Source organism: Gorilla gorilla, chromosome 8, assembly GCF_029281585.2.
Source record: "Gorilla gorilla gorilla isolate KB3781 chromosome 8, NHGRI_mGorGor1-v2.1_pri, whole genome shotgun sequence".
Taxonomy (NCBI): Eukaryota; Metazoa; Chordata; class Mammalia; order Primates; family Hominidae; genus Gorilla; species Gorilla gorilla.
In genome coordinates, this window is record NC_073232.2 from 91154449 (window position 1) to 91182129 (window position 27681).

Consider the following 27681-nt stretch of genomic DNA (forward strand, 5'->3'; position numbering starts at 1 on the left):
CTCTCCTCAGCTTGTAGACGGCTGCCTTTTCCCTGTGTCCTCCCACCGTCTTTCCTTAGTGTATGCCAGTGTCATTTTCTCCCCTTGGACAGCAGTCCTATTGGAGCAGGGCCTACTCAAGTAATTTTGAAGAGGCCATTTAGCCTTAATGACCTCTTTAAAAACTCTGTCTCCAAATACAGTCACATTCTGAGGTACTGGGTGGCTCAAGCCTATAATCCCAGCATTTTGGGAGGCCGAGGTGTGTGGATAACCTGAGGTCAGGAGTTCGAGACCAGCCTGGCCAACGTGGTGAAACCCCATCTCTACTAAAAATACAAAAACAATTAGCCAGGTGTGGTGGTGTAATCCCAGTTACTCTGGAGGTGGAGGCACGAGAATTGCTTGAACCCACGAGGTAGAGGTTGCAGTGATCTGAGATTGTGCCACTGTACTCCAGCCTGGGCAACAGAGAGCAACTCGATCTAAAAAATAAAAAACAAAAAACCTCTATATATGAATTTTGAGGGGACACAATTTGGCCCATAACAATCGTATATAGCCCTGACTTGTATATATTTGTATATATGCCTCATCGGAGTAACCACTGAGTTGATTAGAAATAGGGATTAATTTTTAGAAGGTGCCTGTAATCCAGAATTGAAAATCACGTGCAGAAGATAAATATGGCAGGTGCCTGTATGGTGCACTGTGATGAGGATTTCTTCTAGTGGCCTCCATGGGTGACACATGACACATATCTGGATCACATGGCATCAGAAAACATCTGTGTGCTTGGAGTAATTGCCAAGTCTCTGCTAACTGTATCATCTGTTGGCTCTAGAGCCCGGGAAGAATGATCAGTTGAGACCATTTGTGCAGTAAATATTTATTTCAAAGGATGACACAAACATGGATAAGCATATTTGAATAAAATGTCAGGTACTATTGATATCACCCACTGCTCTGGGCATAGAAACTTGATTGGAGAAATTCTTTGTCTCTAATCACCTGAACCCAGGAGGTGGAGGTTGCAGTGAGTCGAGATCATGCCACTGCACTCCACCTTGGGCGACAGAGCAAGAGTCTCTCTCAAAAAAAAAAAAAAAAAAAAAAAGAAAAAAGAAAGAAAAAAAGAAAATATATTTGTCTCTAGATTTCAGGGGCCATTGAAGAGCTGACCAAATCCCTATCACTCATCTGTCTTCTCTACTATGTTTTCCCAAGACTCTGAGTTGCATCACTGCAGAAATCCTCCATTCCTTGCTAGTGGAGTTGTAGGTTTTCCACTGACCTTCGCCTCAGGAGATGCCTAGGCTATCTCAAAACTGGCTTGGGAGAATTGCTGAGTACTTAGAAACTGCTATCCATTCCCAAAGCCACATAAGGAGAGAGACATGCTGTCAGAAAGCTACTAGTAGAAAGATGAATTATATTTTACTTGGAGGCATCTTTCGAAAATGATCTCTCTAGAAAGAAGTTTCATAGCTACTAGAATGGCAGCCTTTTTAGCATCATTGAAAGCTTGATATTCCTTGATGACTGACAGCCTCTGTCTGACTTTTCCTGCAGTGTGCTGAAGATAAGGAAACCCGGGACCTCGTTAGGCTGCACGGAGGACTTAAGCCCTTGGCCAGTCTACTGAATAACACTGACAATAAAGAGCGGTTAGCTGCTGTCACAGGGGCTATATGGAAATGTTCCATCAGCAAAGAGAATGTTACCAAGTAAGAGAAGGCGCTCAATATTCTGAAATGAAGATATGGCTTCTGAAACACCTTCTTGTCATTTAATGCCATTCTAGTAAGGAGTCAATTCTAATGTTAGTCGTAGATGTACATTCTGGATGAAGTTAGCCCAATGAAGGGATTCTTAGAATAGAAAAGAAAAGAATAGAAATTGCCCACCACCTGGCAATGACTTTTTCTGTGCCTCAAAGGCACTAAGAGGCTTGCTGACATGATTTCTCTATTTTGCATATGGGCAGCCATTTGAATTAGAAATATGTTTGATATTTTCTGTGGGGACCTATCAAGGTGAGTGGGTGGATTTCCCATGGAATCTTTAGAGATGGAAGTGATTTTATTCTTTTTCCTTTTCTAAAGATAAACAAGATGAATCAGCTAAATGTCAACTAACCAGTTACTCTTTAAAGAGTGGTCATTTTCAAACATGATTTCATCAGATTCGATTTTAAAGTATTTGTAACCTTTATGACCATTTGATTTATTTTAATTTTCAAATCTATCTCTTCCTATTTTTGAGAGATTACAATCTCAGTGGTGGGTATTCTGAGGCAGCTTCTCCTTGACTCCATCTGATTATTTCTTTTAACAAGAGATTCACGTCCCGACCATTTAACACAAAATAAGTTTACTTAATAAGGCGTAGTGAAGTCATGGCTAGATTAAAAGTAACCTCGGCTAATGGAACTTTTATCTTAATTAAAAACTCAGCTGCATCATGGTACTTAAATACAGCTGAAATTTATTAGGAAGGGAAAACGTTCTGTATAGAAACTAGGAATTTTCAAATATTTACCTTTATGTAGCATGCTTCCTTTTGGTGTGTGTGTGTATGTGTGTGTATTTGTGTATATATATATATATATATGCATACATATGTGTGTGTATATATGTATGCACACATACATATATACATATATATCAGAGTGCAATTTTATGACAAGAGAGATGGTAAAATGTATTAGAGGTTAATATAGAAGATACCTGAGAGTGACTTTTTTTTTTTTATCCAGTAGCACAAGCTACTACTCATTTCAAGAGACCTGTTAAACCCAAATAGGTACAATAGAGCCATGTTTGATGCATTTGAAAACAAAAAATACATAACATATAATTTATTTTTGTTAAAAATTTAGAAGACTTCATTCAGGTAAAGTAGTCTCTGGAAGATAAGGGGAAAAAACCCTAGTAGAGTGGAATCTTAGATCCTCAGGTTTAGAACAAGCTGTGGTTTTCTTAGAGGCTGTACTGCATGGTGATTAAGGGCCCAGGTCTGGAGCAGATGGCTGGGTTAGACGTCAGCTCTACTATTTACCAAGCTTCAGATTAACCATCCAGTAATGGGGATTAAATAATATCTGTATCATTGGGTTGTTGTAAGGATTGAATGAACATTTAGTAATTTTTAGCGAACCTTATACAAAAACCAATTCTCCTCTTTCTTATGATGAACTTAGGTTTCGGGAATACAAAGCCGTTGAAACCTTGGTGGGACTTCTAACAGATCAGCCTGAAGAAGTACTTGTGAATGTGGTTGGGGCCTTGGGAGAATGCTGCCAAGAACATGAAAACCGAGTCATTGTCCGGAAATGTGGTGGCATTCAACCACTTGTGAACCTCCTTGTTGGAATAAACCAAGCTCTTCTTGTGAATGTTACAAAAGCAGTTGGTGCTTGTGCAGTAGAACCTGAAAGTATGATGTAAGTGGCCCTGGAGATGGAAAGATTTTATATAAGTGTTAGGGAGAACACTTGGGAGGTCACAGAATAGTGTCATCACTTAGAATTGATGTGCACGAGTGATGAAAAAATACAGTGTGTCATATAAATAATCACAAGTTTACCAAATCATGAGTTACAGAGCCAAAACATTACCTCATATGAGATGGAGGGCTAAGTTGGTCATATTGGGAGGATTTACAATACACGGTAATCAATTTCCCATGTGGAAACCTTTATTCAGTCAACAAAACTTTTCTCTACTTCCTAGGGAAGCATTATACATCTATCTAACTAGGCTCCTAGAGAGTGTCAGGTACATTCTCATAGTAGCCTTCTTGTTTCTCACCTATTCGGCAAATGTATTTTGAGCACCTGGCAAGAACTGTGAACTGATGAGGGGAAGAGACAAGAATTTTAAGTAATGGTGTTGCTCCTTATTGTCTAATTAGGAAGAAAAGACAATTTAAGAACAATAGAACAAAAAGATACAATATACATATAGAGAGATATATCCATATATAAATAAATATCTCTATATAAAGATATATATTCATATATTAAAAGATACGTATATATTCATATATGTATAAAGACATATATCTTTATATTTCATAAAGATATATATCTTTACTCCAACAAAGGAGGAACCTGGGTGACTTAAAGCTGTTGTATTAGGGCTTTCCAGAGAAACAGAACCAACAGGAAGTGTGGGGAGGTAAGCGTATTAGTCCATTTTCATGCTGCTGATAAAGACATACCCGAAACTGGGTAATTATAAAGAAAGAGGTTTAATTCACTCATAGTTCCACATGGCTGGGAGGCCTCATAATCATGGTGGAAGGCAAGGAGGAGCAAGTCACATCTTACATGGTGGCAGGGAATAGAGAAGAGAGCTTGTGCAGGGAAACTGCTTTTTAAAACTATCAGATCTCATGAGACTTACTCACTATCATGAGAACAGCATGGGAAAGACCTGCCCCCGTGATTCAATTAACTCCCACCGGGTCTCTCCCACAACACATGGGAATTCAGGATAAGATTTGGGTGGGGACACAGCAAAATCCTATCAGGGGGCTTCGTCTAACCACGTATCTTATACACAAGTACTAACACCTCCTTTTGCATTTGTTTATTGGAATCTGAGTCTCCAGTGTTTCCAGACACTAAGGAATACAAGTTGCATACGTGATTACTTTAAGGGAAGCATACTGGCTGGACTTATAAAACCATTTTCTAATGTATTTGTGTTTTTGAAACACGCTTTGCTATTCATTAAAATCTTATAAACACTTGCCAGAAACGGCTGCATGTATTTCTTTTGATCTTTGGTTCCTCTTTATTTTTTGTCTACCCAAATCTACTTGGCCACCAACTACCTCTGATGTTCTTTGAATGCATTTCCTCCTCTCTGCTCTCAGTTGGGCTCTGTCATCTTTTACCTGGACTATTGAAATGGGTCGTATTTGGCATCACCTCTAGTCTTCGCCTCCCTTTTCAGTTTGTTCCTGAAAACATTGAAATTTACTTTCCTAAACTGCATATCTGATAATGTTTTCTTGGCCCACAAAACCTTCAGTGACTTCTCAATGCTAAAATCCATTTTAATACTGAGGTGCTTAACTTGCTATTCAAAGCATTTTGTCTTATGTCCCCATTTAACTTCTTTTTTTTATTATTATACTTTAAGTTTTAGGGTACATGTGCACATTGTGCAGGTTAGTTACATATGTATACATGTGCCATGCTGGTGCGCTGCACCCACTAACTCGTCATCTAGCATTAGGTATATCTCCCAATGCTATCCCTTCCCCCTCCCCCCACCCCACAACAGTCCCCAGAGTGTGATATTCCCCTTCCTGTGTCCATGTGATCTCATTGTTCAATTCCCACCTATGAGTGAGAATATGCGGTGTTTGGTTTTTTGTTCTTGTGATAGTTTACTGAGAATGATGATTTCCAATTTCATCCATGTCCCTACAAAGGACATGAACTCATCATTTTTTATGGCTGCATAGTATTCCATGGCGTATATGTGCCACATTTTCTTAATCCAGTCTATCATTGTTGGACATTTGGGTTGGTTCCAAGTCTTTGCTATTGTGAATAGTGCCACAATAAACATACGTGTGCATGTGTCTTTATAGCAGCATGATTTATAGTCCTTTGGGTATATACCCAGTAATGGGATGGCTGGGTCAAATGGTATTTCTAGTTCTAGATCCCTGAGGAATCGCCACACTGACCTTTGCTTTCATCTTTTACTTGCAAATATCAGTTGTCTGGAGTTACATTCTTATTTGTTTTGTTTAGTTTGTTTTTTAGAGACAGGGACTCAGGCTGTCACCCAGGCTGAAATGCAGTGATGCAATCATAGCTTGCTGCAACTTCAAACTCATGGGCTCAAGCAATCCTCCCATCTTAGCTTCCTTAGTAGCTGGGACTATATCACCATGCCCTCTAATTCTTTAAATTTTTTTGTGGAGTTGGGGGTCTTGCCATGTTGCCCAAGTGAGTCTTGAACTCCTTGTCTCAAGCAAACCTTCTGCCTCAGCCTCCCAAAGTACTGAGATTACAGGTGTGAGCCACCACACCCAGCTCCTTATTTATTCCTTTACATTAAATACATATTTATTGAGCATCTTTTGTGCTAGCCACTGGATTTATAATGGTAACCAAACAAAGCTCCTGCTGTCGTGGGGATTACATTCTATTATATGTGTGGAACATTGACTATACATTCAATCAGTTAGCAAATAAAATGATTTCCATTGTGTTAAAAGCTATGAAGACAAGAAAATAGTGTGATTGAAAGAGAGTGACTGGGTGGGAGTTGGTTACTTTAGCTCAAGCAGTCAGGAATGTAGACTCGGGGAGGATAATATTTAAAGCAAGACCTAAAAACTGAGAAGAAGGCAGCTTGCGTGAACATCTCAGACAGGAGTAGCCAACATGGAGAACCTGAGATGGAATTGGGCTTTGCCTGAGAAACCACCTTAAAATTTTCAAATATTTTCCATATAGAATTTATCATTGTCTCCCTTGTTAGTAATAATCTTTTTGTATCACTTGATAGACTATATCACAAATCATCTTTTAATCTTTCTGTGACTATTAATTTCTTAATAAATATACAGATGGTCCCAACTTATGATCGTTCAACTTAGAAATTTTTAATATTTGATGGTGCAAAAATATGCAGTCAGTAGAAACTATACTTCAAGTACCTCTACAACCATTCTTTTCTTCAATTTCAGTACAGTATTCAATAACTTTCATGAGATTTCAACACTTTATTATAAGATAGGCTTTGTGTTAGATGATTTTGCCCAACTACAGGCTAATGACGTGGTGGCTTACATCTGTAATCCCAGTACTTTGGGAGGCAGAGGCAGAAGGATTGCTGGAGGCCAGGAGTTCAAAACTAGCCTGAGCAACATAGCAAGACCCCCGTCTCTATAAAAAATGTAAAGAATTAAAGGATGTGAGGGTGTGCGCCTGTAGTCCTAGCTACTCAGGAAGCTAAGTCAGGAGAATTGCTTGAGCCCATGAGTTTGAGGCTGCAGTAATGTTCTGAGTGTATTTAAGGTAGGCTAGTCTAAGCTATGATGTTCAGTAGGTTAGGTATATTAAATGCACTTTTGATTTATGATATTTTCAACTTATGATAGGTTTATCGGGACATAACCCCATTGTGAGTTGAAGAGTGTCTGCATTGAATTGTATTTATTATAGATTAGAACTTACTCTTGCAAAGCCTCTACTTCTATTCTGTATCTCAGCTTTAATGATTTCTATGTAAGTCATTACCAGGTTATCTAGTTGCCACCTTGAAATTCCTTCTAAATGTTATCATTGCATTACTTTTTGAAATGAGTCTTTAAATTCTCATTAATGTGACTGTTTTAAGCAAGTATTAGATTTATTGACTTTTCAGTTGTATCCATTGAAGAAAAGGCCAGAGAAAACAGCTATATTCTTTTCATATTCTGAATCGTAAAGAACCTATCATGTTTTGAAACAATAAAATGGAAATGAAAAAAAATCACTGATAAACAACAAGCCTGAAGGACCTGATTGAGCTGGGTAGACAGACAAGTGAAGTGATAATTTTAAAATAGTAAAGTAGATGATGAGAAGGCAGTAAACATTTATTAGTAATGCACAAAACTAGTTTGTGGAGTTTTATGAGCGGCTTGACTTCTGGTTAATGGCATGAAACCTACAAAAAGAGAGCAAAAGTAGAGAAAAAATTATATTCACCCAAACAGGGGAATGGCCACAACTCCAAATTTTAAAATGTAAAACACACCTGCAAAATGCTATGAATTATTGACCCATATGTAATATGCTGACTTTTAACACATGCCTCTTCAGATCTCAAGATTTCCCCCCAAATAAGTGTCATGGTCATTCAAAGCATAGTCAACCTTTCTTTCTTTCTTTTTTTTTTTTTTAAGAGAGCAGAGATTAGGGGAATTGGATGGGTCTCGGAAGAAGTGAAGACTTTGCCATCAGAGACCCAGTTTTGCATTATGAGGCATCAGAAGTGGAGCCTTGGGAAAAGTCATACGGACATGTCATTTTGTTTTGTCTATAGCAGCCTTCCAGCCATTTCGGAGACATTTTGGAGTGAAAAGGGTATTAGAGACAATGATTGCCAGATTGTAACACAAAAAGAAACTATAAACTTTTAGAGATTTAGAATAAACCAGATTGACTCTTTGAATGCTCAAAACTGAATGACAACGCGTTCTCAGTGTGAAAGGGATTGCAGGTTGTTGTGTGATTGTATTTGAGGTGATTCCATCACAAAAGCAAACAGATAAATTCAAGTAACTTCCTTACAGTCACAAGGCTGTTAAAACAGTATATTGTTTCTTAATAAGAGAATAAAAAAATTATATAAAGTTTTTGTTTCCCTTTTTCTTTTTCTTTTTTTTTTTTTTTTTTTTTTGAGACAGAGTCTGGCTCTGTCGCCTAGGCTGGAGTGCAGTGGCATGATCTCGGCTCACTGCAAACTCCGCCTCCCGGGTTCACGCCATTCTCCTGCCTCAGCCTGTTTTTGTTTTTCAGAGACAAGGTCTCACTCTATCACCCAGGCTGGAGTGCAGTGGTGCCATCATTGTTCACTGCAGCCTCGAATGCTTGGGCTCAAGCAATCCTCCTCCCTCATCCTCCCAAGTAGCTAGGACTACAGGTGTGCTAATTGTTTTCAAAAAATTTTTTTGTAAAGACAGGTTCTTAAGCTCCTGCCCTCAAGCAGTCCTTCCGCCTCAAACTTCCAAAGTGCTTAGGATTATAGGTGTGAGCCACCATGCCTGGTCAAAATCATAGAAAGTTTTGCAAAAGATTTTATAAGGCAATCTAAGTAGTTTTAAAAGCAAGTAGTCAGAGCTCAGAAAAGAGATAGGAAAATCATTGAACAAAAAGCCTGGATAGGAGTAAAAGAAATATAATAAACACAACTGAAAACACAGGAATGTGATGTATAGGAAATAAAAAATAAAAATATATAAAATGTTAATAGAAAAATGTATAAATATGGAACCCAAGGAGAGCCAACATAAACGTAATTGGTATTCCTCAAGAAGAGGTTGGAACCAATGGAATATGATCTTAAGTAAAGATATAACAGAAGAAAACTTTGCTGTGAGTCTTTATCTCAAAAAGACCCCAAAAGATCTTAGTAATATTGACATAAAAAAGACCAACAGCAACACGTATCCTGATAAAATTACTTATTTCAGAAGGGAAAAAATAAGTACATTCAGGCAAAAGAAGCAAACCATTGGCTGTAAACTTCTCTGCATCTTCTTTTAATGACACAAGCCATTGATTAAAACATCCTGAGAGAGAAAAAATGTTGCCTGAGAATTTCATATTAGCCAAGTTATCCTTCAAATGTGAAGGCAATATCATATTCGTAAGCATATAGGATTAGTGAATGTAGTACTCTCTAGCTCTCCCTGAAAAAACTGCTTGATGACAAAATCCCAGTCGACCAAGAAATTACTCAAAGTACCTTAAAATAGTAAAACTATGGCTAAAAGATACCAGTGGAAACCTTTGAATTCATTTAAATATTAAGCTAAGACAAAACAATGAAAGAATCATCATTAGGGAGAGTCATCTATATTTTATAAAAATGGATAATTATAATTTGATAATACAACCGACAAAAATCAAAACAAAGTCATTTCAGGGCAGATGTGTAAGTATGCAAATTTTATCATCTTTCACATAAAAAGTCAATAGACATGGTACAAAACATTATTTTATCTATCAATCGTCTCTCATCTATTCATCTGTTTTATCTGTCTGCCTTATCTATCCATCAATCCTTCTATCTACCTAAAGACATAAAGAGATATCCAGAATAATTTACCTTAGCAGCTAATGATTGTTATTTCAGTATGGTAGGATTTTGGGGTCATTTGTTAATGCTTTGTATTTTTCTGTACAGTTTACATGATAAATATATGTCACCTTTACACAATCAAATTTCTTGTTTAACACCTTGTACAATCCCATTTTGTTCATACGTGTAGTGTATAATGGCTAAACATATGGATTCTGGAACCATTGCCTGCAATACCAGTCTCATCATTCACCAACTATTTTTCCTTTGGCAAATTGTAAATGTCTCAGTGTCTTGGTCACCATATACATAAAATGGGGATAGTATGGTACCTATGTCATTGGGTTGTTGAGATGATTAAGTGAATTTATGTATGTAAAGTGACTGACATATAATAAGTGCTGTGTGTAAATGTAGGCTAGTATTGTTGAGGTAGAAATAGGTTCAATTAATAGAAATTTTAAAAGATAATACATAACTAGAAAATGAAAGTCAGATTGCATAGTATGTATATTCATCTGCATAAGATGATTTTGCCTTTTGATTGTGTTTCTCTTATATCAAGACATGTTATTTAATTTGCCATAAATTGAAACAAGGGGCCTTAAATGGCAAATAATTCCCATTAAACTCTCACCTGCAGTAAAGGAGCTTTGAGGGCATGTCATAGATATGTGAACAGGCAATAGATAATTCAGGCCTTTGTGTGTCATGCTAATTTGGATTTTGTTTTGAGGTCTCGAGGATCATTGAAGGTTTTTAGCATTAATAGAGACAGGAAACCTTGTTAGGGGATCATCATAGGTGAGAGGTGAAGGTGGCTTAAAGTAACCCTATAAAATATAATGTAATAAAAATAGAGAAATTGATAGGTTAAATAAAGACCTATGATGGAAGAGAATGGATGGGACCAAGTGAATGATTGAACATGAGTTACAAAGAATAGGGAGGAGTCGTAGATGATGTTCGGTTTGCTGGCTTGGGTAACTATATGGGTATTGGTACCACTTACTGGTAGAAGATGGTTGAAGAAAGAGTGAACTTCGTGAGAGGAGAGACAAAGTCAATATGTTCATTATTATACCTCCAATGCCCAACCCAGGACCATGATCAGGGTAGGCACCTAACAAATGCTTATTGTATAATGAATGAATGGTGAGTTCAGTTATGGTTGTGTAGAGACATTGAGGTTCCTATGGGACACCCAAGTGGTGATGTCAACTAGTCAATTGGGTATTCATGTCTAAAGCTTAGTTAGATTAGAAGGATGGGTTGGCTGTATAATATTATGAATATTTGGTAACTTATGTCATGGATATATGTAAGAGGCTGTGAGGAAGAGAAACGGAGCCAAAAGAGAAAGACAAAAACAGAAGCCTATTGAACTCAATCATTTAAGGAGAATGAACTCAATCATTAAGGAGAATGAAGAAAAATTCTCTGTAAAGAAACAGGCATCAGCCAGAGAGTTGAGAGGGGAACTAGAAAAGTGAGTTATAGAAAAAACAGGCAAGAGAGTGTTTAAAGGAGAAAAGAGGTCAAACATGTTAAATTCTATAGCAAGGCCTGGTAAGATAAGGACTAAACTTCCCTTTTTTGTGCAACAAGGAGGTTAGTGAATCCTTTTGTACCTGTGAACATAGGCATCCCACATGTGTTTTTATAAATACACTAAGTTTCAGAAAACAGTATTTTAACTTTGATAAGAATCAAAACAGCATTACTCTTTGCATTATGTTTCAGGCATGGCTATTATTGCTAGATTTATAGGACCTACTGCATCTTTGAGCTTTAAGTCTTACATGGTAAGGAAATGACAAATCCCTCTCTCCTATGTAAATCTTTCATAATTCATGGGTTAGGAACTTGTTTTAATGACTAGCAGTTTTATGTTTTAGTGATTTGGCTGTGGCTATGGTAAAAACTTGGGTCACATATCAGGATAAACATATAAACCCTTAGCACAGTTTTATTAACTTTGTGGAGTAGAATTCATAGCAACTCTCTTCCTTTATATGTTTCTCAGTAGGAGTAAGAAATGTCATCTTAATATTAATAGTTTGGCTACTGAAGTAAAAGTGATTTTTATGAAACCAATGATTTTGTAAAACTCTATTGACTTTTTTCAGTACTCCAGACTACTTCTTTTAAAAACTCAATATAAATTATTTCATACTAATTATGCCTTATGCCCCACTACCAGATCTAAAATGGGACAATAGGTATCGTGATACATTAAGTTTATGAAACAGTAGATTTACGTGTGCTGAATTTTCGTTTCTTGTTTTGTAAGTATCAAGTAATGTCTATTTGATACTTATAAAATTCATCTGGAGGTAATCTGGCCTTCAAGTATATAAAATCACACCAACATTGCAAAAAACCATTAACATTTGTGTTTTGGGGAACATAATTTTCTGATAAAATATTATAAAATGTCAAACAACTAAAAAAATTTAAGTTAAAAACTTCAGAAATATCTATGATTTATTTTTCCGCACCTCAGGATCTTTACTTTCTTTGTAAAAAATTTTCTGCTAAATTTTACTTTGAAATAACATTGGACTTATGGAAAAGTTGCAAAAGCAGAGAGACAACACAAAACACAGAATTCCCATGCCCTTTACTCAGCTTCCCTTAACCTTAACATCTTACATAGTCATAGTACATTTCAGAAACCTTCCATTATTGAAGTCCAGATTTTTGACTTTGAAGAGTGTTTTAAAGGTTTCTTCACATGAATTTTGTTTATTTTTGTCCGGTTAATTTGTAAGTATTTTGTCCTCTTTGTGGATTGTGGAAATGTTTTTTTTGTTTTGTTTTGTTTTTTTTCTGCCTCTGCCATCATGTCCTCAGACTGATTGGCTGTTTTTAATGAGCTCCGTTGAATTCTGTATGATAATTCTATATCCCGCCACTTTACAGAATTCTCTTATTGGTTGAGTTCCTTTTATTGTTAATTCTCTAGGACAATGTTTGGTAAACTATGGTTTATGGGCCAAATCTTACTTTTATAAATAAAGTTTTATTAGAATGTAGTTACCATCATTAATTTATATATTGCCTTTGGCTGCATTTGTGCTACAATTGCAAAGTTGAGTAGCTGTGGCAGAGAATGGATGGCCCACAAAGACTGAAGACTAAAATAATATCTAGCTCTTTACAGAAAAATTTGCTCACCTCTGCTCTAGCGTTAGAGAAAGTGTTACTTTTTTTTGTTTTTTTTTTTTTAGTTGGAGTCTCACTCTGTCACCCAGGTTGGAGTGCAGTGACACCATCTTGGCTCACTGCAACCCTTGCATCCCGGGCTCAAGCAATTCTCCTGTCTCAGTCTCCCAAATGTTACTCCTTTAAAATTCTTATTCTTTAAATTGATTTATCTCCTCTAATTTCATTAGCTAATTCCCTAGTACCTTCTTGAATAGTAGTGGAGATAGGGATCCTCTTTGTCTTGTTCATAATTTTAGTGGGGATGCCTCTAGTGTCTCTCTATGAAGTAAAAGAATAACCTTAGGTTTAAAGTGTACGTATTTTATCATATTAAAATTATCTCTCAATTTCTATGTTTAAAGTGTTTTTTGCCATTGTGGTGGCTCATGCCTGTAATCCCAGCACTTTGGAAGGCCAAGGCAGGAGGATCACTTGAGGCCAGGAGTTTGAGACCAGCCTGGAAAACATAATGAGGCCCTGTCTCTACAAAAACTTTAAAAATTAGTTGAGCATGGTAGTGTGCACCTGTAATTCCAGCCTCTCAGGAGGTTGAGGTGGGAGGATTATTTGAGATCAGGAATTTGAGGCTGTAGTAAGCCATGATTGCATCACTGTACTCCAGCCTGGGTGACAGAGTGAGACCTTGCCTCAAAAACAATTTTTTTAAAAGGTTTTTATTAGGATTGGTAATTGAATTTTGTCAGAGGCTTTCTGAGCATTTGTGGGGACTGTGCTCTATATGTTTCATCACGATTTTTTTCGTATTCCTATTAATATAGGGAATTATTAATGCATTTTCAAACATTGAACTAACCTTGCATTCCTGGAATAAGTCTCACTTAGTCATAGTGTACTGTTTTTCTTAATGTGAGGTAGGACTGTGTTAGCTAATATTTAGCATTTTTGTAATAATATTCATGAGTGATGTTGGTCTGTAGTTTTTCTTTTTTCTGTTTTCTTTTTCTGGCTTTTTATAAAATCTAGTTATCAATGTTATACTTGCTTCACAAAAGGAATCGGGATTTTTTTTCTTTTCATTTTAAATACTCTGAAATAGTTTGTGGAGCAATGGGACTACCTGGGCTTTGAAGGTTTGGTAGAAGTCTCCTATGCAATTATATGGATGTACAGTTTTTTAAAAAATTATTTAATAGCTTTCTCTAGTTCTTCTATGGAAAGTGGTCTATTTATGTTTTTTATTCTACTGAGCTCAATTTTGGAAATCTGCATTTTATTAGGAAATGTTCAATTTCCTTTCAACTTTCAAATTTATTTGAATAGTGGCCTGCAAACTAATCTCTTAATGGTGTTTAAATTTTGCCTGGTTCAATGGTTATTTTTTCCTTGTCATTTTAAATTTTTGTATATGTGAGCTTTCTTCTGTTTTTTTTTTTTTCCTCCTAATCAATTTAGCTAGTATGGTTTCTCTATTTTGAATTTTTTTCTGAAAATTTCTTATTTTATTAACTGGATATACTGTTCTTTTATTTTCTACCACATAAATTTCTGCTTTTATCTTTATTCATTTTGGTCTCTTTTGGTTTATATTGTAGCTATTTTTCTAATTATTTTAACTTTTTAAAAAAATAATAAAAGTTGCTTATGTTATGAATTTTCCTTTGACATTGCTTTAAATGTACCCTGTAATTTTGATGTATAGTACTTTCATTATCATCATTTTTAGAAGTATCTTAATTTCACTTTGTATTCCCGTTAGCCCAGTTGCTTAATAGAATTAATGAGAAGTTTTTCTTTAAAATTTTTTTTAACTACACAAAGAATTTTACTTTTTGATTTGTTAGATATTTCTCATACTACATTTTGATCAGAGTGTGTTGACTTTTTTATTTCAACTGTTAATGAAGCTTATGGATGCTTTTTTAATGACAATAGAAGATGAATTATTATGAGTGTTTTATGGGTACTGGGATTCTCTTTCTTTCTTTCTTTCTCTTTCTTTCTTTCTTTCTTTCTTTCTTTCTTTCTTTCTTTCTTTCTTTCTTTCTTTCTTTCTCTTTCTTTCTTTCATTAGACAGGGTCTCTCTCTATCACCTGGAATGCAGTGGTGTTATCATAGCTTACTGCAGCCTTGGACTCCCGGACTCAAGCAATCCTACCACCTCAGCCTCCCAAGTAGCTAGGACTACAGGTATGTGCCTCCACATCCAGCTAATTTCAAAAATTTTTTGTAGAGATGTGGTCTTGCTCTGTTGTCCAGGCTGGTCTTGAACTCCTGTCCTCAAGTGATTATCCCCCCTTGGCTTCTCAAAGCACTGAGATTACAGGTGTGAGCCACTGTACCCTGTCAGTGCTTGGGATTCTTTATCAACAGAGTGTAGAGTTTGATGTGTATTCTCTAGATCTACTTTATATTACTTATGTCTTCTATCTTATTATTTTGTGTGAACTTGATCTGTCTTATGCTGTAACTGCTGTATAAAATTCTCTTATTATTAATGTACTTTTATCTAAATCTTCTTACATCTTCTATAGTAGGTGCTCTATTATTTGGTGCATAAATGTTTCTAATGGTTATGAATTATGACTTTTGATATTTCAAGTGCTGTTCTTTGTCAGGTTTAATGTGTTTTGGCTTGATTTCTACTTTGTCTGGTAACAGAATATTTATCCCTGCTTTCTTACTGTTTCCATTTGCTTGATATATCTTGATCTACGCCTTTTTAGTCTTTCTGAATCACATTGTTTTAGATGTGCCCTTGCATGCAGTATATAAATGGGGTCTTGTTTTGTGAGTCAATTAAACATAGTTTTTGTTTTAATGAGTTAAACGCATTCACATTCATGGATATGAATAATGTTTAGTTTCAACAATGTCGTAATTTTTTATAATTATATTTTGCTATAAGATTTGCAGTCTTTGTTCTTTAATTTGTTATTGCTTGCTCTTTAATTTGTTGTTCTTTAGAAAGGTTTGCATTTTTGTTCTAGTGGTTATCTTTGTACCTATAAATTTTTCCAGTGTCCTCATCCTCCTCCTTATTTAATCATTCACTATTTAGCTTTTTTATTTTTTGTTTGTTTGTTTTTGTTTTATTTTGTTTTTGTTTTTTGAGACAGAGTCTCACTTTGTTGCCCAGGCTGGAGTGCAGTGGTGCGATGTTGGCTCACTGCAACCTCTGCTTCCCGGGTTCAAATGATTCTCCTGCCTCAGCCACCATAGTAGCTAGGATTACAGGCATGCACCACTATGCCTAGCTAATTTTTGTATTTTTAGTAGAGACAGGTTTTCAACATGTTGACCAGGCTGGTCTTGAACTCCTGACCTCAAATGATCCACCCACCTCAGCCTTCCAAAGTGCTGGGATTATAGGTGTGAGCCACTGTGCCCAGCCCATTCAGCATTTAGTTTCTCAGTTTTTATTGGTTTCTTTTAATTCTCATCTATTGCCTGTATGGTAATCAATAGGATCATTCTATTTTTCTTTTTCTCCCTTCCTTTTCCTCCCATTTTTAAAGTGCATTATTTCTGTTTTGTTATATATAACATTCAAACATTATTATTCCACTATTGACCCTGCCTTTATTTTAAACTTAGATCAACAGTTACATATATATTTGCTTATATAATCTATGCATATGTGATTCAATTAACTTAAGTTCTATAGTCTTAGTTTGGAGCTCATCCTCTAGGAGAATCTTCAAAAAGGGCTCATGGGTGCAGAATTCCCTAAATTCTTATATGTTAAAACTTGCTAAAAATACTCAGTGGACAGCCTTGCTAGATATAAAGTTCTTTTATTGTTGTTGTTTTCTTTTTTTTCTTTTTTCTTTTCTTTTTTTTTTTTTTTTTTTTTTTGAGGCAGAGTTTCACTCTGTCACCCAGGTTGGAATGCAGTGGCGCTGCAGCCTCGACCTTCTGGGCTCAAGATATCCTCCCACCTCAGCCTACCAAGTGCCTGGGACTACAGGCACATCCCACCATGCCCGGCTAATTTTTGTAGTTTTTGTAGAGACAGGGTTTCACCATGTTGCCCACGTGGGTCTCGAACCCCTGAGCTCAAGCTATCCACCCTCCTTGGCCTCCCAAAGTACTGGGATTACAGGCATGAGCCAAGGTGCCCGGCCTCAAGTTCTTGATTCCCAAGTTCTTTCACTAAATTACAAAAAAAAAAAAAAAAAAAAAAAAATACTGCTCTATTGCCTTGCTTCATAACATTTTTTTGAAAAGTCTGATGCTTGTCTAATTATTTTGCCTTTGTAAATTACTTGATTTTTTTTTTTGGACTGGGGATTTTTATCTTTGTAATCTAATAATTTTGCTAGGTTTGCCTCAGAATTGATTGCTGTTTGTCAACCTGAAATATAATTTATACAAATAAGGATAAATGATTTATTCCTCCTTTTTAAAAAAAAATCCATTTATATATGCATATAGATATATGAGTTGTCAGGAATCCCAGCAAACTCCAAGACAGATAAGGATTTTTTTTTTTTAATTATTGGAATTCATGGATCTTCATGAGCTATTTAGTCTCTACTGTTCTTTTGTACAAACTACCTGGCATACACGATTCAAAACATACTAAAAGTCTAATGCTCTAAATTTTCCATTACTTCAAAATATCCTTAAAATTTAAAGGTTAGCTTTCAACATGAGTAAGTGCCTGCCTATCAAAGAGTTAAATTTCATGTTCTTTTTTTTTTCATTGGAGGTGGGGTCTCACTCTGTCATCCAGGCTAAAGTACAGTGGCATGATGAGGGGTCACTGCAGCCTTAAACTCCTGGGCTCAAGCGATCCTCCAAATTTTGTGTTCTTTAGATCAAGGAAATTAATGAACAGGTATTTCTATTAATATTTTGTAAGTGCCCAGGATTCTAAGAAATGTTACCTAACAATTTACATAAATAATATACTAATTTCCTACAATTTCTCTTACAAAATATTTTCCTTCCACACGTTGTAAAGTAAACATTTTTTGGACTGATTGTTACATGGCCCAGTGTTATGTGATCGTGTAATGAAAGACTCTTTCACATACACAAGGATAGAATTAAAACTTACCATGGAATCTGTAACTCTAAATTTCCTCTCTTCTGTGGTTTAAACATAATTATGTTGCATTTACATAGTTTTTTTTTTCAGTTTTTACATTGGGTTTATTTGTTCTTTGTAAAAAGGAGAAAAAAAGTAAAGCTATGCTTGTTTGTATGCAGAAGAGATTTAATCTCTCTGTGGCTGCCCAGATATGTCTTTTGCCACAGAACCAGTCTTCATGACCTTTCAGGGTTTATGCAAAACATAAAATAGAATATGTGTTTTACATGTTTGTATCAACAAGAACATTTTTCTTTCCTCTCACATTTTCATTTTTGTGTTTCATCTGCATACTTTTAAAGCACGTAGATTTAACTGAGATGCAAAAGTGTCAAATGGAGAGTAATTATGTGAGTCATTTAATCTTCTGAATCTTGGTTTTCTCATTTTAAAACAGGCTCTAGGGATTTTTAAATTTGAAGATTATGTGGGTTTTATTTTTCCACATTCTGTATCTCATCCAGCCAGTTGTGATATGCACTCATATTAATAGATGAAAGAATGGGCTTCTCAGTACTATTTACTATGAGAGCGCATATGTGTATATGTGTGTTCACAATAAAATAAAAAGCCTTTAAATTTTTTTTAATTTGTAAAATATACATAAAGGAAAGTGCATAATGAAAATTAACACATTAGTAAATTATTGGAAGGGAAACACTTATGTAACTGCCATCCAAGTCAAGAAATAGAATATGGTCATTATTATAAACCCCCCGGCTGCCCGTCCTCACAGCCCACTCAGTGCCACCTCTCTCTACTCTGGGGATATCTCCTTTTTTTGCCTTTTATGGTAATTAGGACCTTGCTTCTTTTTCATAATTTTATACTTGAGAATTTGTCCCTATAAACTATAGCTTAGTTTTGTTTCTGTTTGGAGTGTATCTGAATGAAAGCACAGAGTGTTTTGTCTGACGTTTTGTTCTAAATTACGGGTTATTTTTACACTTAATTGTTTAGTTTAGTGAGTTCTCGTAATTGTATACAGCCATATAACCAGCAGGCAAAAGTAATTATAAAACATGTCCTTCATCCAGGAAAGTTTACTCATGTTATGTTTCAACCAATTTTATTTCCATTACTATAGATTAGTATTGCATATCCTTGCATTGGAATTTCTGAGTCATCACAGAGTATGTGTTTAACTTTACTAGAAACTTCCAAATAGTACACAAAAGTGATTGTACGATTTTACACTCCTACCAGTGCCAATACTTAGTGTTGTCTGTCTTCTTTAAAAAATTTAGTCATTCTAATAGGGTGAAATGGTATGTCATTGTAGATTTCATTTTCATTTTTCTGATAACTAATGGTATTGAGTAACTTTCCATATCTTTATTACCGATTTGTATATATTGTTTTGTGGCCTGTTAAAGTCTTTTGCCCATTTTTAATTGGATTGTTTCTCTTTTGTTGAAGTCTGTTACATATTTTGAACACATATGCATTATTAGATATATGTACTGTGGAGTAATTTTTCCCCAGTAAGCACTAAGACTTCCTTTTGAGCAGAAACCTTTAATATGAGGAAGGTCAATTTTTCAGTTGTCCTTTAAGGTTCGTGGGATTCTGTACTGTCTGTGATCAAACTAGTTTTTAAGTATGGCATGAAAGGGGGTCAAAATTAATTGTTTCATACAGTATCCATTTGTCCCAGTACCATTTATTGAAAACACTATTTTTCATTTGATTAACTTGGTATCTCAGTTGAAATTCAACTGATTGTAAATGAATGGGTCTATTTCTGAACTAATTTAAGGAAAGTGGAAATCTTAATGATATTGAGACTGCCAATCCATTAATGAGGTATATATTGCCATTTATTTGGGTCTTTCATTTCTCTCAGAAATACCTTGTAGTTGCAATGTAGAGCATTGCACATTTTGCATTATACTTTTTCTAGTTATCTACTTATTTGTGGTTTTGTGATTGATAATTATTTTTAATTTTTTTCCAGTTTTTTTTACAAGTAATGGATACATAATTAATTTTTGAATATACCTTTGTATATTCAAATATACCTCTATGTATGCTGGCAAACTTGCTAACTTTATTTTTTCCAATTTTTTTTTGTAGATACCATAGGGTTTTCTACATGTAGAAATACATAATCTGCAAATAATGACAGTTCACTTCCCCCCACAATCCTTATGTCTGTTATTTCTTTTTTGTGTGTGCTTTATTAAGCAGGCCAAGACCTCTGTTACAATCAAGTGAGTGCAAACATATATGTTCTGTACCTAATCTTGGGGAGAAAGCATTCAATTTTTCACCATTAAGTGTGATGTTAGTGGTAGGTTTTTGTAGATGTTTTATCAGATTGAAAAAGTTTCCTTCTATTCCTAGTTTGCTGTGAGAATTATATTTTAATAAAAATAGATTTTTGAATTTTATACGATGCTTTTCTATATCTATTGAGATGATCAGATGATTTTTCTTTTGTTCTATAAATAAATAAGATGATTTTTCTTTTGTTCTATTAATAAAGTGACTCACCATGATTTGTTTTGGAAGGATGAGCCAAACTTCTATTCCTTGGATAAAATCACTCTGATCATATTGCATTACCTTTTTCATGCATTCTTGTGTTCATGTTGCTGATATTTTATATTTTGTGTTTATGTTCATGAGATATGTTGATCTGTAGTTTTCTTTCCTTGTAATGTCTTTGTCAAGTGTTAGTGTCAGGTTTATGCAGGCCCTATAGGACAAGTTGAGAAATTATTTTTTCGCTTTATTTTCTGATAGATTTCGTGTAGGATTATTTTTTCTTAAATATTGATATAATTCACTTAGCAGAATTATCTAAGTTGGAGTTTTTTTATGAAAAGGATTCCTTTTTAATTGGTTTTTAAAATTACAAATTCAATTTATTTAAAGATATGGCACTATGTAGGTTTTCAATTCCTTCTTGGGTCAGTTTTGGTAATTTGGAAATATGTACATTTTATTTCTTAGCCTAAAATTATTGTAATATCCTTGTATTATTCATTTTATTATTCTTTTAATCTTTGTAGATTCTATAATGATAGTAGTTCTCATTTTTCTCTCTCTCCATCAATCTCTTTTTTGGGAGGACCATGGTCCATTAAAAAAACAATCTGTGAGCTAATTATTTTTATATTTCCAATTGGTTTTACAAACAAAAACAAAAACAAAGCAAAGACTATTCAATAGAGCTTATATGTTACCTACAAAGCCTACAATATTTACTATCTGGACCTTTACAGAAAAAGTTTGTCAACCTTTCTTTAGTGGTTTACCATTTTTATTCACCTTTTAAAAGAACCAACTTTTGACTTTATTTTCTCTATTTTTGTCTATTCCCTATTTCATTAATATCTGCCTTTATTTTTAATTACTTTATTTATTGTACTTGTTTGTGTTTAACTTTTGCTTCTTTTTCTAGCTTCTTAAGGTAAAAGCTGTGTTCATTGGTATTATAGGCCAATTCTTGTCTTATATAACTTTTTAAAGGTATACATTTTTCTTTAAGCACAGTTTTAGCCTCATCCCACAAACATAAGTTGTGATTTCATTTTTATTTAATTCAAAATAGTTTCTATTTTTTGTGCGATTTACCTTGGACCCAGGGATTATTTACAAGTGCTGCTTAATTTCTAAAACTGGTTATTTTCCGATCCCATGTTGTTAGTGATTTCTAGTTTAAAACCACAAGGTCAGGGATGATATTATATGTGATTTCAATTCTTTCATATTAGGCTTTATGACTCAACTGTCTGGTCTGTATTTGTCAATATTCCATTTGCACTGAGAGAAAACTGTGTATTCTGCAGTAGTTGTATGCAATGCTTTTAAAATGTTGATTAAGTGAAATTGGTTAAGTGTGTTTTTTCAGTCTTTTCTATCTTTATCATTTTTTAAATTTTATTTTATCAACTCCTGAGAAAGGGGTGTGAAAATTTTCAATCATGATTGTAGATTTGTTTATTTGTAGTTTTTTTCTTCCTAGAGCTGTCCCTTGAACAACACAGGGGTTAGAGACGCTAACCCTCCATGCAGTCGAAAATCTGTGTATAACTTTTGGCTTCCCCAAAACTTAGCTACTAATAGCCTACTGTTGACCAGAAGCCTTACCAATAGCATAAACAATTAGCACATATTTTGTATGTTATATACTGATTTCTTACAATAATGTAAGCTAGAGAAAAGAAAATGTTATTAAGAAAATTCTAAGGAAGAGAAAATATAATTACTATTCATTAAGTGGAAGTGAATCTTCATAAAGATCTTCATCTTGGTCATCTTCACTTTGAGCAGGCTGAGGAGGAGGAGGAATAAGAGGCGTTGGCCTTGCTGTCTCAGGGGTGGCAGAGATGGAAGGAAACCCACATGTAGGTGGTCCCACACAGCTCAAACCCATGTTATTCAAGGGTCAACTGTATTTATAATTCTCTTCATTGACAGTGAGAAACTGACCTCCGTCCTTACTTATTTGATCAATTTCCCTGTATGTAACCAAGCTTTCATCATCATCCCCATCTCCTCCCCTTTGCAGATGCTCTCTTCACCCTGTGCTGGTTCTGATTTACCATGCTGGATTACCCAGCCTCCAAAATGTTCTCTTCACCCCATTCAGGCTCTAGTTCCCCATGTTAGGCAACCTTCCCCTAGTATGTCTGCCCTCCTCACCCTGCTCAGCTTTTGATCTCCTGTCATGCTGCTCCACTATGTTGGCACTTTCTTTCACACTTTTCAGTCTCTGTCCCCACATACCAGGCTAATTCTCAGTGGGGATATTCCCCTTATTCTGCTAGGGTTTTGACTTCCCGTGTTGGGTTGCACCACTAAAGATTGCTTCAATCACTCTATTTAGGTTCTAATATCTTGTGACTGTTTCCCCCTACACTTAGAGAGATTCTCTCTTCATCCTTCTTGTGCCCTAACACTCCATGCTGGACCATTAAAACAACCTTGTTGGCTCACCTGCTAATTGAGGCCATATATATGAACAAATGTGAACAGTTTGTGTCCATATTGTAGGCATGGTTAAGATCATAGAGTTTCTTTCTGGCAATATCATGGATGACTACTTTGTTCTGCCACACACAATGGTTTTGCTGTGCTCCACTTACTGGCTTTAGGGCTAAGGCAAGGGGAAGAGGATTTACTATCCCTTTTGAAGGATGTTTTCACTGGATACAGAAGTCTAGGTTGACAGTTCTTTTCCTTCTAGCATTTTATAAATGCCATTCTATTGTCTTCTTGCCCTCACTGTTTCTTTTGAGAAGTCAGAATTCAATCATATCATAATTCCCCATACCTACTGTGCTATATATACTGTTCCCTCACATTTACATGTTGAAACTTAATTCCCATTGTGAGAAAATTTAGAGCTGAGACTTTTGGGAAGTGATTAGGACGTGAGGGTAGAGGCCTCATACGTGAAATTAATGCCGTTTTAAAAGAGTCCCCAGAGAGCTCCTTTGCCCCTTCTACCATGTGAAGTTAAGGTGAAAATATGGCTGTCTGTGAACCAGTAAGCAGGCTCTCACTAGACACTGAATCTGCCTGCCTTTATCTTTGACTTCCCAGCCTCCAGAACTGTGAGAAATAAATGTGTGTTGTTTACAAGCCACCCAGCATATGGCATTCTGTTATTGCAGCCTGAAGGGACTAAGACGTATGCATTTTTTTTCTTTGGTTGCTTTTAAGATTGGCTTTTTACCTTTGGGTTGCAGCCATTTGATTATGGTGTGTGTAGGTGTGGTTTTTACTTTCATTTGTATTGTGGTTTTTACTTTTATTTAGGGTTCACTGAGCTTCTTGGACCTATGGATTAATGTCTGCCATCAATTTGGGGGAAGATTGTGATTATCGCCTTCACAAATATTCTTTGGTCCCATTCTCTCTCTGTCTTCTTCTTGGTATTCCAGTCATGCATATGTTGTTTCATTTAATAATATTTCACAGACATTGAACTCTGTCACTTCTTCTTCAAAGAGAAAAGGTCAGGCTTTTCTCTTTGTTTTTCTGTTTGGATATATTTTACTGCCTTGAATTTACAGATCCCTTTCTCTTCTGTGTCTAGTTTGCTGTTAAGCCCATCTAATGAATTCTTCATTTCTAATACTGTAGTTTTCAAATATAGCATTTCCGTTTTATATACATATATAAAGTATGTGTATACATGCATATTTATATACACACACACATATATATATACACACATACATGCATATTTATAAATAATGGAAATGCTATATTTCTCCTTTGCCTACAGAGGAGATAACCACAAATTGGTCATTAAAGGGAACAGATTAAACATTTATTCTGCCTTTGTGGAGAAACTGTAATTGAGCTCTAGTTAATGAAAGAAAAGCTCTTTTTCATAGAATAATGTCAAGTAACAAATTGAGAAAATGAACAGAATTAGAAAAATCACTATTTTACAATTCCCAATAAAATAATTATTTTAGGCGAGGATAATTAATGAATGCTAAAACTTAAAATAGGGAATGATTATTGGAACAGAACTTTCTCAGGGAGACATAATATGACCCCACAGATTGTTATACAATGAAAAGAAAAAATGGCATCTTTACAATGGAAAGGTCTGGTGGTCACCAGCGTAATTAAATGACCAAACTCAGCATTGCTAAAAGTTGGACAACTAGATATTTTGTGCCTCTCAATGTGTTTCAATGCATGGGATATAATTGGCTCTCACTTAATATTTATTGTTTGATCTTGTTCTTTTTTATGGCTGTGTAGTACTCCATGGTTTGTATGTACATTTTCTTTATCCAGTCTACCATTGATGGGCATTTAGGTTGATTTTATGTCTTTGCTACTGTGAATTTTGCTGCAGTAAACATATACCTGCATGTATCTTTATGGTAGAATGATTTATATTCCTTTGGGTTTATACCTAATAATGGGATTGCTGGGTTAAATGTTAGTTGTTTTAAGTTCTTTGAGAAATCTCCGAACTGCTTTTCACAGTGGCTGAACTAATTTGCATTCCTACCAGCAGTGTACAAGCTTTCCCTTTTCTCCACAACCTTGCCAGCATCTGTTATTTTTTGACTTTTTCATAATAGCCATTCCAACTCATGTGAGATAGTATCTTCTTGTGGTTTTGATTTGCAGTTCTCTAATGATCAGTGATGTTGAACATTTTTTAATATGCTTGCTGGCCACGTGTATGTCTTCTTTTGAGAAGTATCTGTTCATGTGCTTTGACCACTTTTCAATGGGGTTATTCAGCTTTTGCTTGTTAATTTAAGTTTCTTATAGATTGTGGATATTAGACTTTTGTCAGATGCATGGTTTGCATATATTTTCTCCCATTCTGTGGGTTTATCTGTTTACTGTGTGGATAGTTTCTTTTGCTGTGCAGAAGCTCTCTTCAGTTCAATTAGGTCTAATTTGTCCATTTTTATTCTGTTGTAATTGTTTTTGCAACAACATGCATAGAGCTGGAGACCATTATCCTAAGCAAATTAATGCAGGGATAGAAAACCAAATACCGCATGTTCTCACTTATCAGTGGGAAGCAAACACTGAGTACACATGGACACAAAGAGGGAAACAATAGACTCCAGGGCCTACTTGAAGATGGAGGGTGGGAGGAGGGTGAGGATCGAAAAACTACCTATCAGGTACCATGCTTATTATCTGGGTAACAAAATAATCTGTACACCAAACCCCCGCGACACTTAATTTACCTGTTTAACAAACCTGCACATGTACCCCCAAAACTAAAAAGTTGAAAAAAGGAGAAGCGTATTTACTATATGATGAATAATTTTTCTGACAAAAAAGGTTTCTAGAGTCTTTCTAATCATATTGTTTATACCAACTATGAAAGCATAGACTATCCTCCTGCTTTCCAAAGGCTAAAGAATTTCTGACATACTTATCCCAAGACTGCCACATTCACATCTTTTCTCCAAATTTGTTGTCCCATAGCCTCTTTGGAATAACACATAGAGGTAGAAACGTAAAAACCTTAAGGATTTTTTTAAAGGTAAAATTCTCTTCTAATCTGTTTTTCCCAGGGATGATCATTTAATTCTGACATACATTTATGTTTCCCATTTTACTGAATTGCCAACTTGGTTTCAAAACTTGTAGATGACAGTCGCATCCTTTAATGTTGTGGTTTAAGAACGTCATGTTCTTTTAAGCAAACCACACTTAGTTTGAGCCACTGTCATACAATGGTATTTATCAGTGTAATTTTCACCAAATACTGTGAAGTTTTTAGAAAACATGCAAAATTATGGTTTCAAAATAGATATGTTGATATTGCCAGAAAGAAACCCTACAACCTTGCCTGTACCCACAGTATGGGCACAAACTGTTCACATTTGTTCATATATATGGCCTCAATGGGCAGGCGAGCCAGCAAAACTTCATAGCAGTCCTGGAAAATGTTAACAAGAGCCTGAGAAACGTAGCAAGCAGCTGCATCTTTTTGGTTTGTTTATTTTTTTTAAATAACCAAAAACACGTACATGTATTCATCTTTCTAGAGCTGTTATTTTGCCAGCCAGGCAGTTTGATTTCTGAGATAAAACTGAAGATCTTGAAAGCATGTAATTCAGTTTTGTTTTTATAATGTCAAGAAATTAATTTAGGATTCTATTGCTATGCAAAATGAGAAGAGCTACCATACTGCTGGAAATGAATTCAGAGCAAGATGCTAATCAAATTAAAGAACTATATAAGGGGTAGACCTGTTGAAAATGGAGAGTGGTATAAATTAACACCACCTATAAGCCCATCAGTGTGTATGCAGAAAGCAATGAAGTTGTCAAGAAATTCTGAGAAAATACACTTTCCACTTAGAGACAACTTCAAATGAAAACTTTACTGCTCAGATTTAGAATTTGAACATGTATTTTGCAAGTATGAGGTTTAAGGAGGAGTGTACTTGTGTTGGGAGAGATTTTTGATGCAATGAAAAAGAGTAAGCAAAGGCTGTCTTGTTTCAGATCCATTTCATCAATATTCACTGGTGTGGTAGCCTGCTGGGAGTGTGGTGGGAAATACAGAATTCCTGCTGTCGTGGAGATTACATGGTAATTGGGGAGATAAGAAGCACACAACACATGACTACAAGGCAAAGTAATGTGGTATGAGGGGCAGGAAAAGGGAGTGCAAAATTAAAAAGAAGCTTAAAGGAGGAAGATGCCAGAGAATTTGCGAAAGAGGTTTTGTTGTAGACCTTAAGTGATGGATTACTATGTAAAATACGGAGATGGCTGGGAAACAGCAATAGTTGAAAGTGCATAACGGGGAGAATCTCTGTGGCCTGTGAGTAAACTGGTGTCTTCTGTCTGTGTTCATGTGAAACTCCATGCTCACATCTATTGCAGCATTTATTACAGATTGTAATGGTCTGTTTATCACCCTCACAAGACTGTAGTTTCCCAATGGTCAATTAAAATACAGTCAGTCCTCATTATTTGCAAATTCTGAATTGATGAATTCATACAGTCTCTAAACTTTATTTATAACCCCCAAATCAGTAGTCACATCACTTGCGCTGTCATTCCTGGGCACGTGCAGAGCAGGGACACATTTTGAGTCACCTGGTGCATATGTTTTCTGCTGAGGTCCAAAAAGGTGACATTCTGACT

At 35.5% G+C, this 27681-nt stretch overlaps 1 protein-coding gene across 9 annotated transcripts in view; it reads left to right on the plus strand.

Annotated features, from left to right (window-relative positions):
• The window catches only part of ODAD2 (outer dynein arm docking complex subunit 2), a 187378-nt gene that overhangs the window by 61025 nt on the left and 98672 nt on the right, over window positions 1-27681 (plus strand). For 6 of the 9 annotated variants that reach the window (XM_055352423.2, XM_063710262.1, XM_019034304.4 and 3 more), the window contains 2 exons: window positions 1552-1706; window positions 3182-3424. In XM_055352423.2, coding sequence (XP_055208398.2) covers window positions 1552-1706; window positions 3182-3424 — 398 coding nt within the window. Of the gene's footprint in view, window positions 1-1551; window positions 1707-3181; window positions 3425-7902; window positions 8354-27681 lie in introns of those variants that run through there. The other 3 variants (XM_055352427.2, XM_063710264.1, XM_055352426.2) reach the window with 2 other exon arrangements.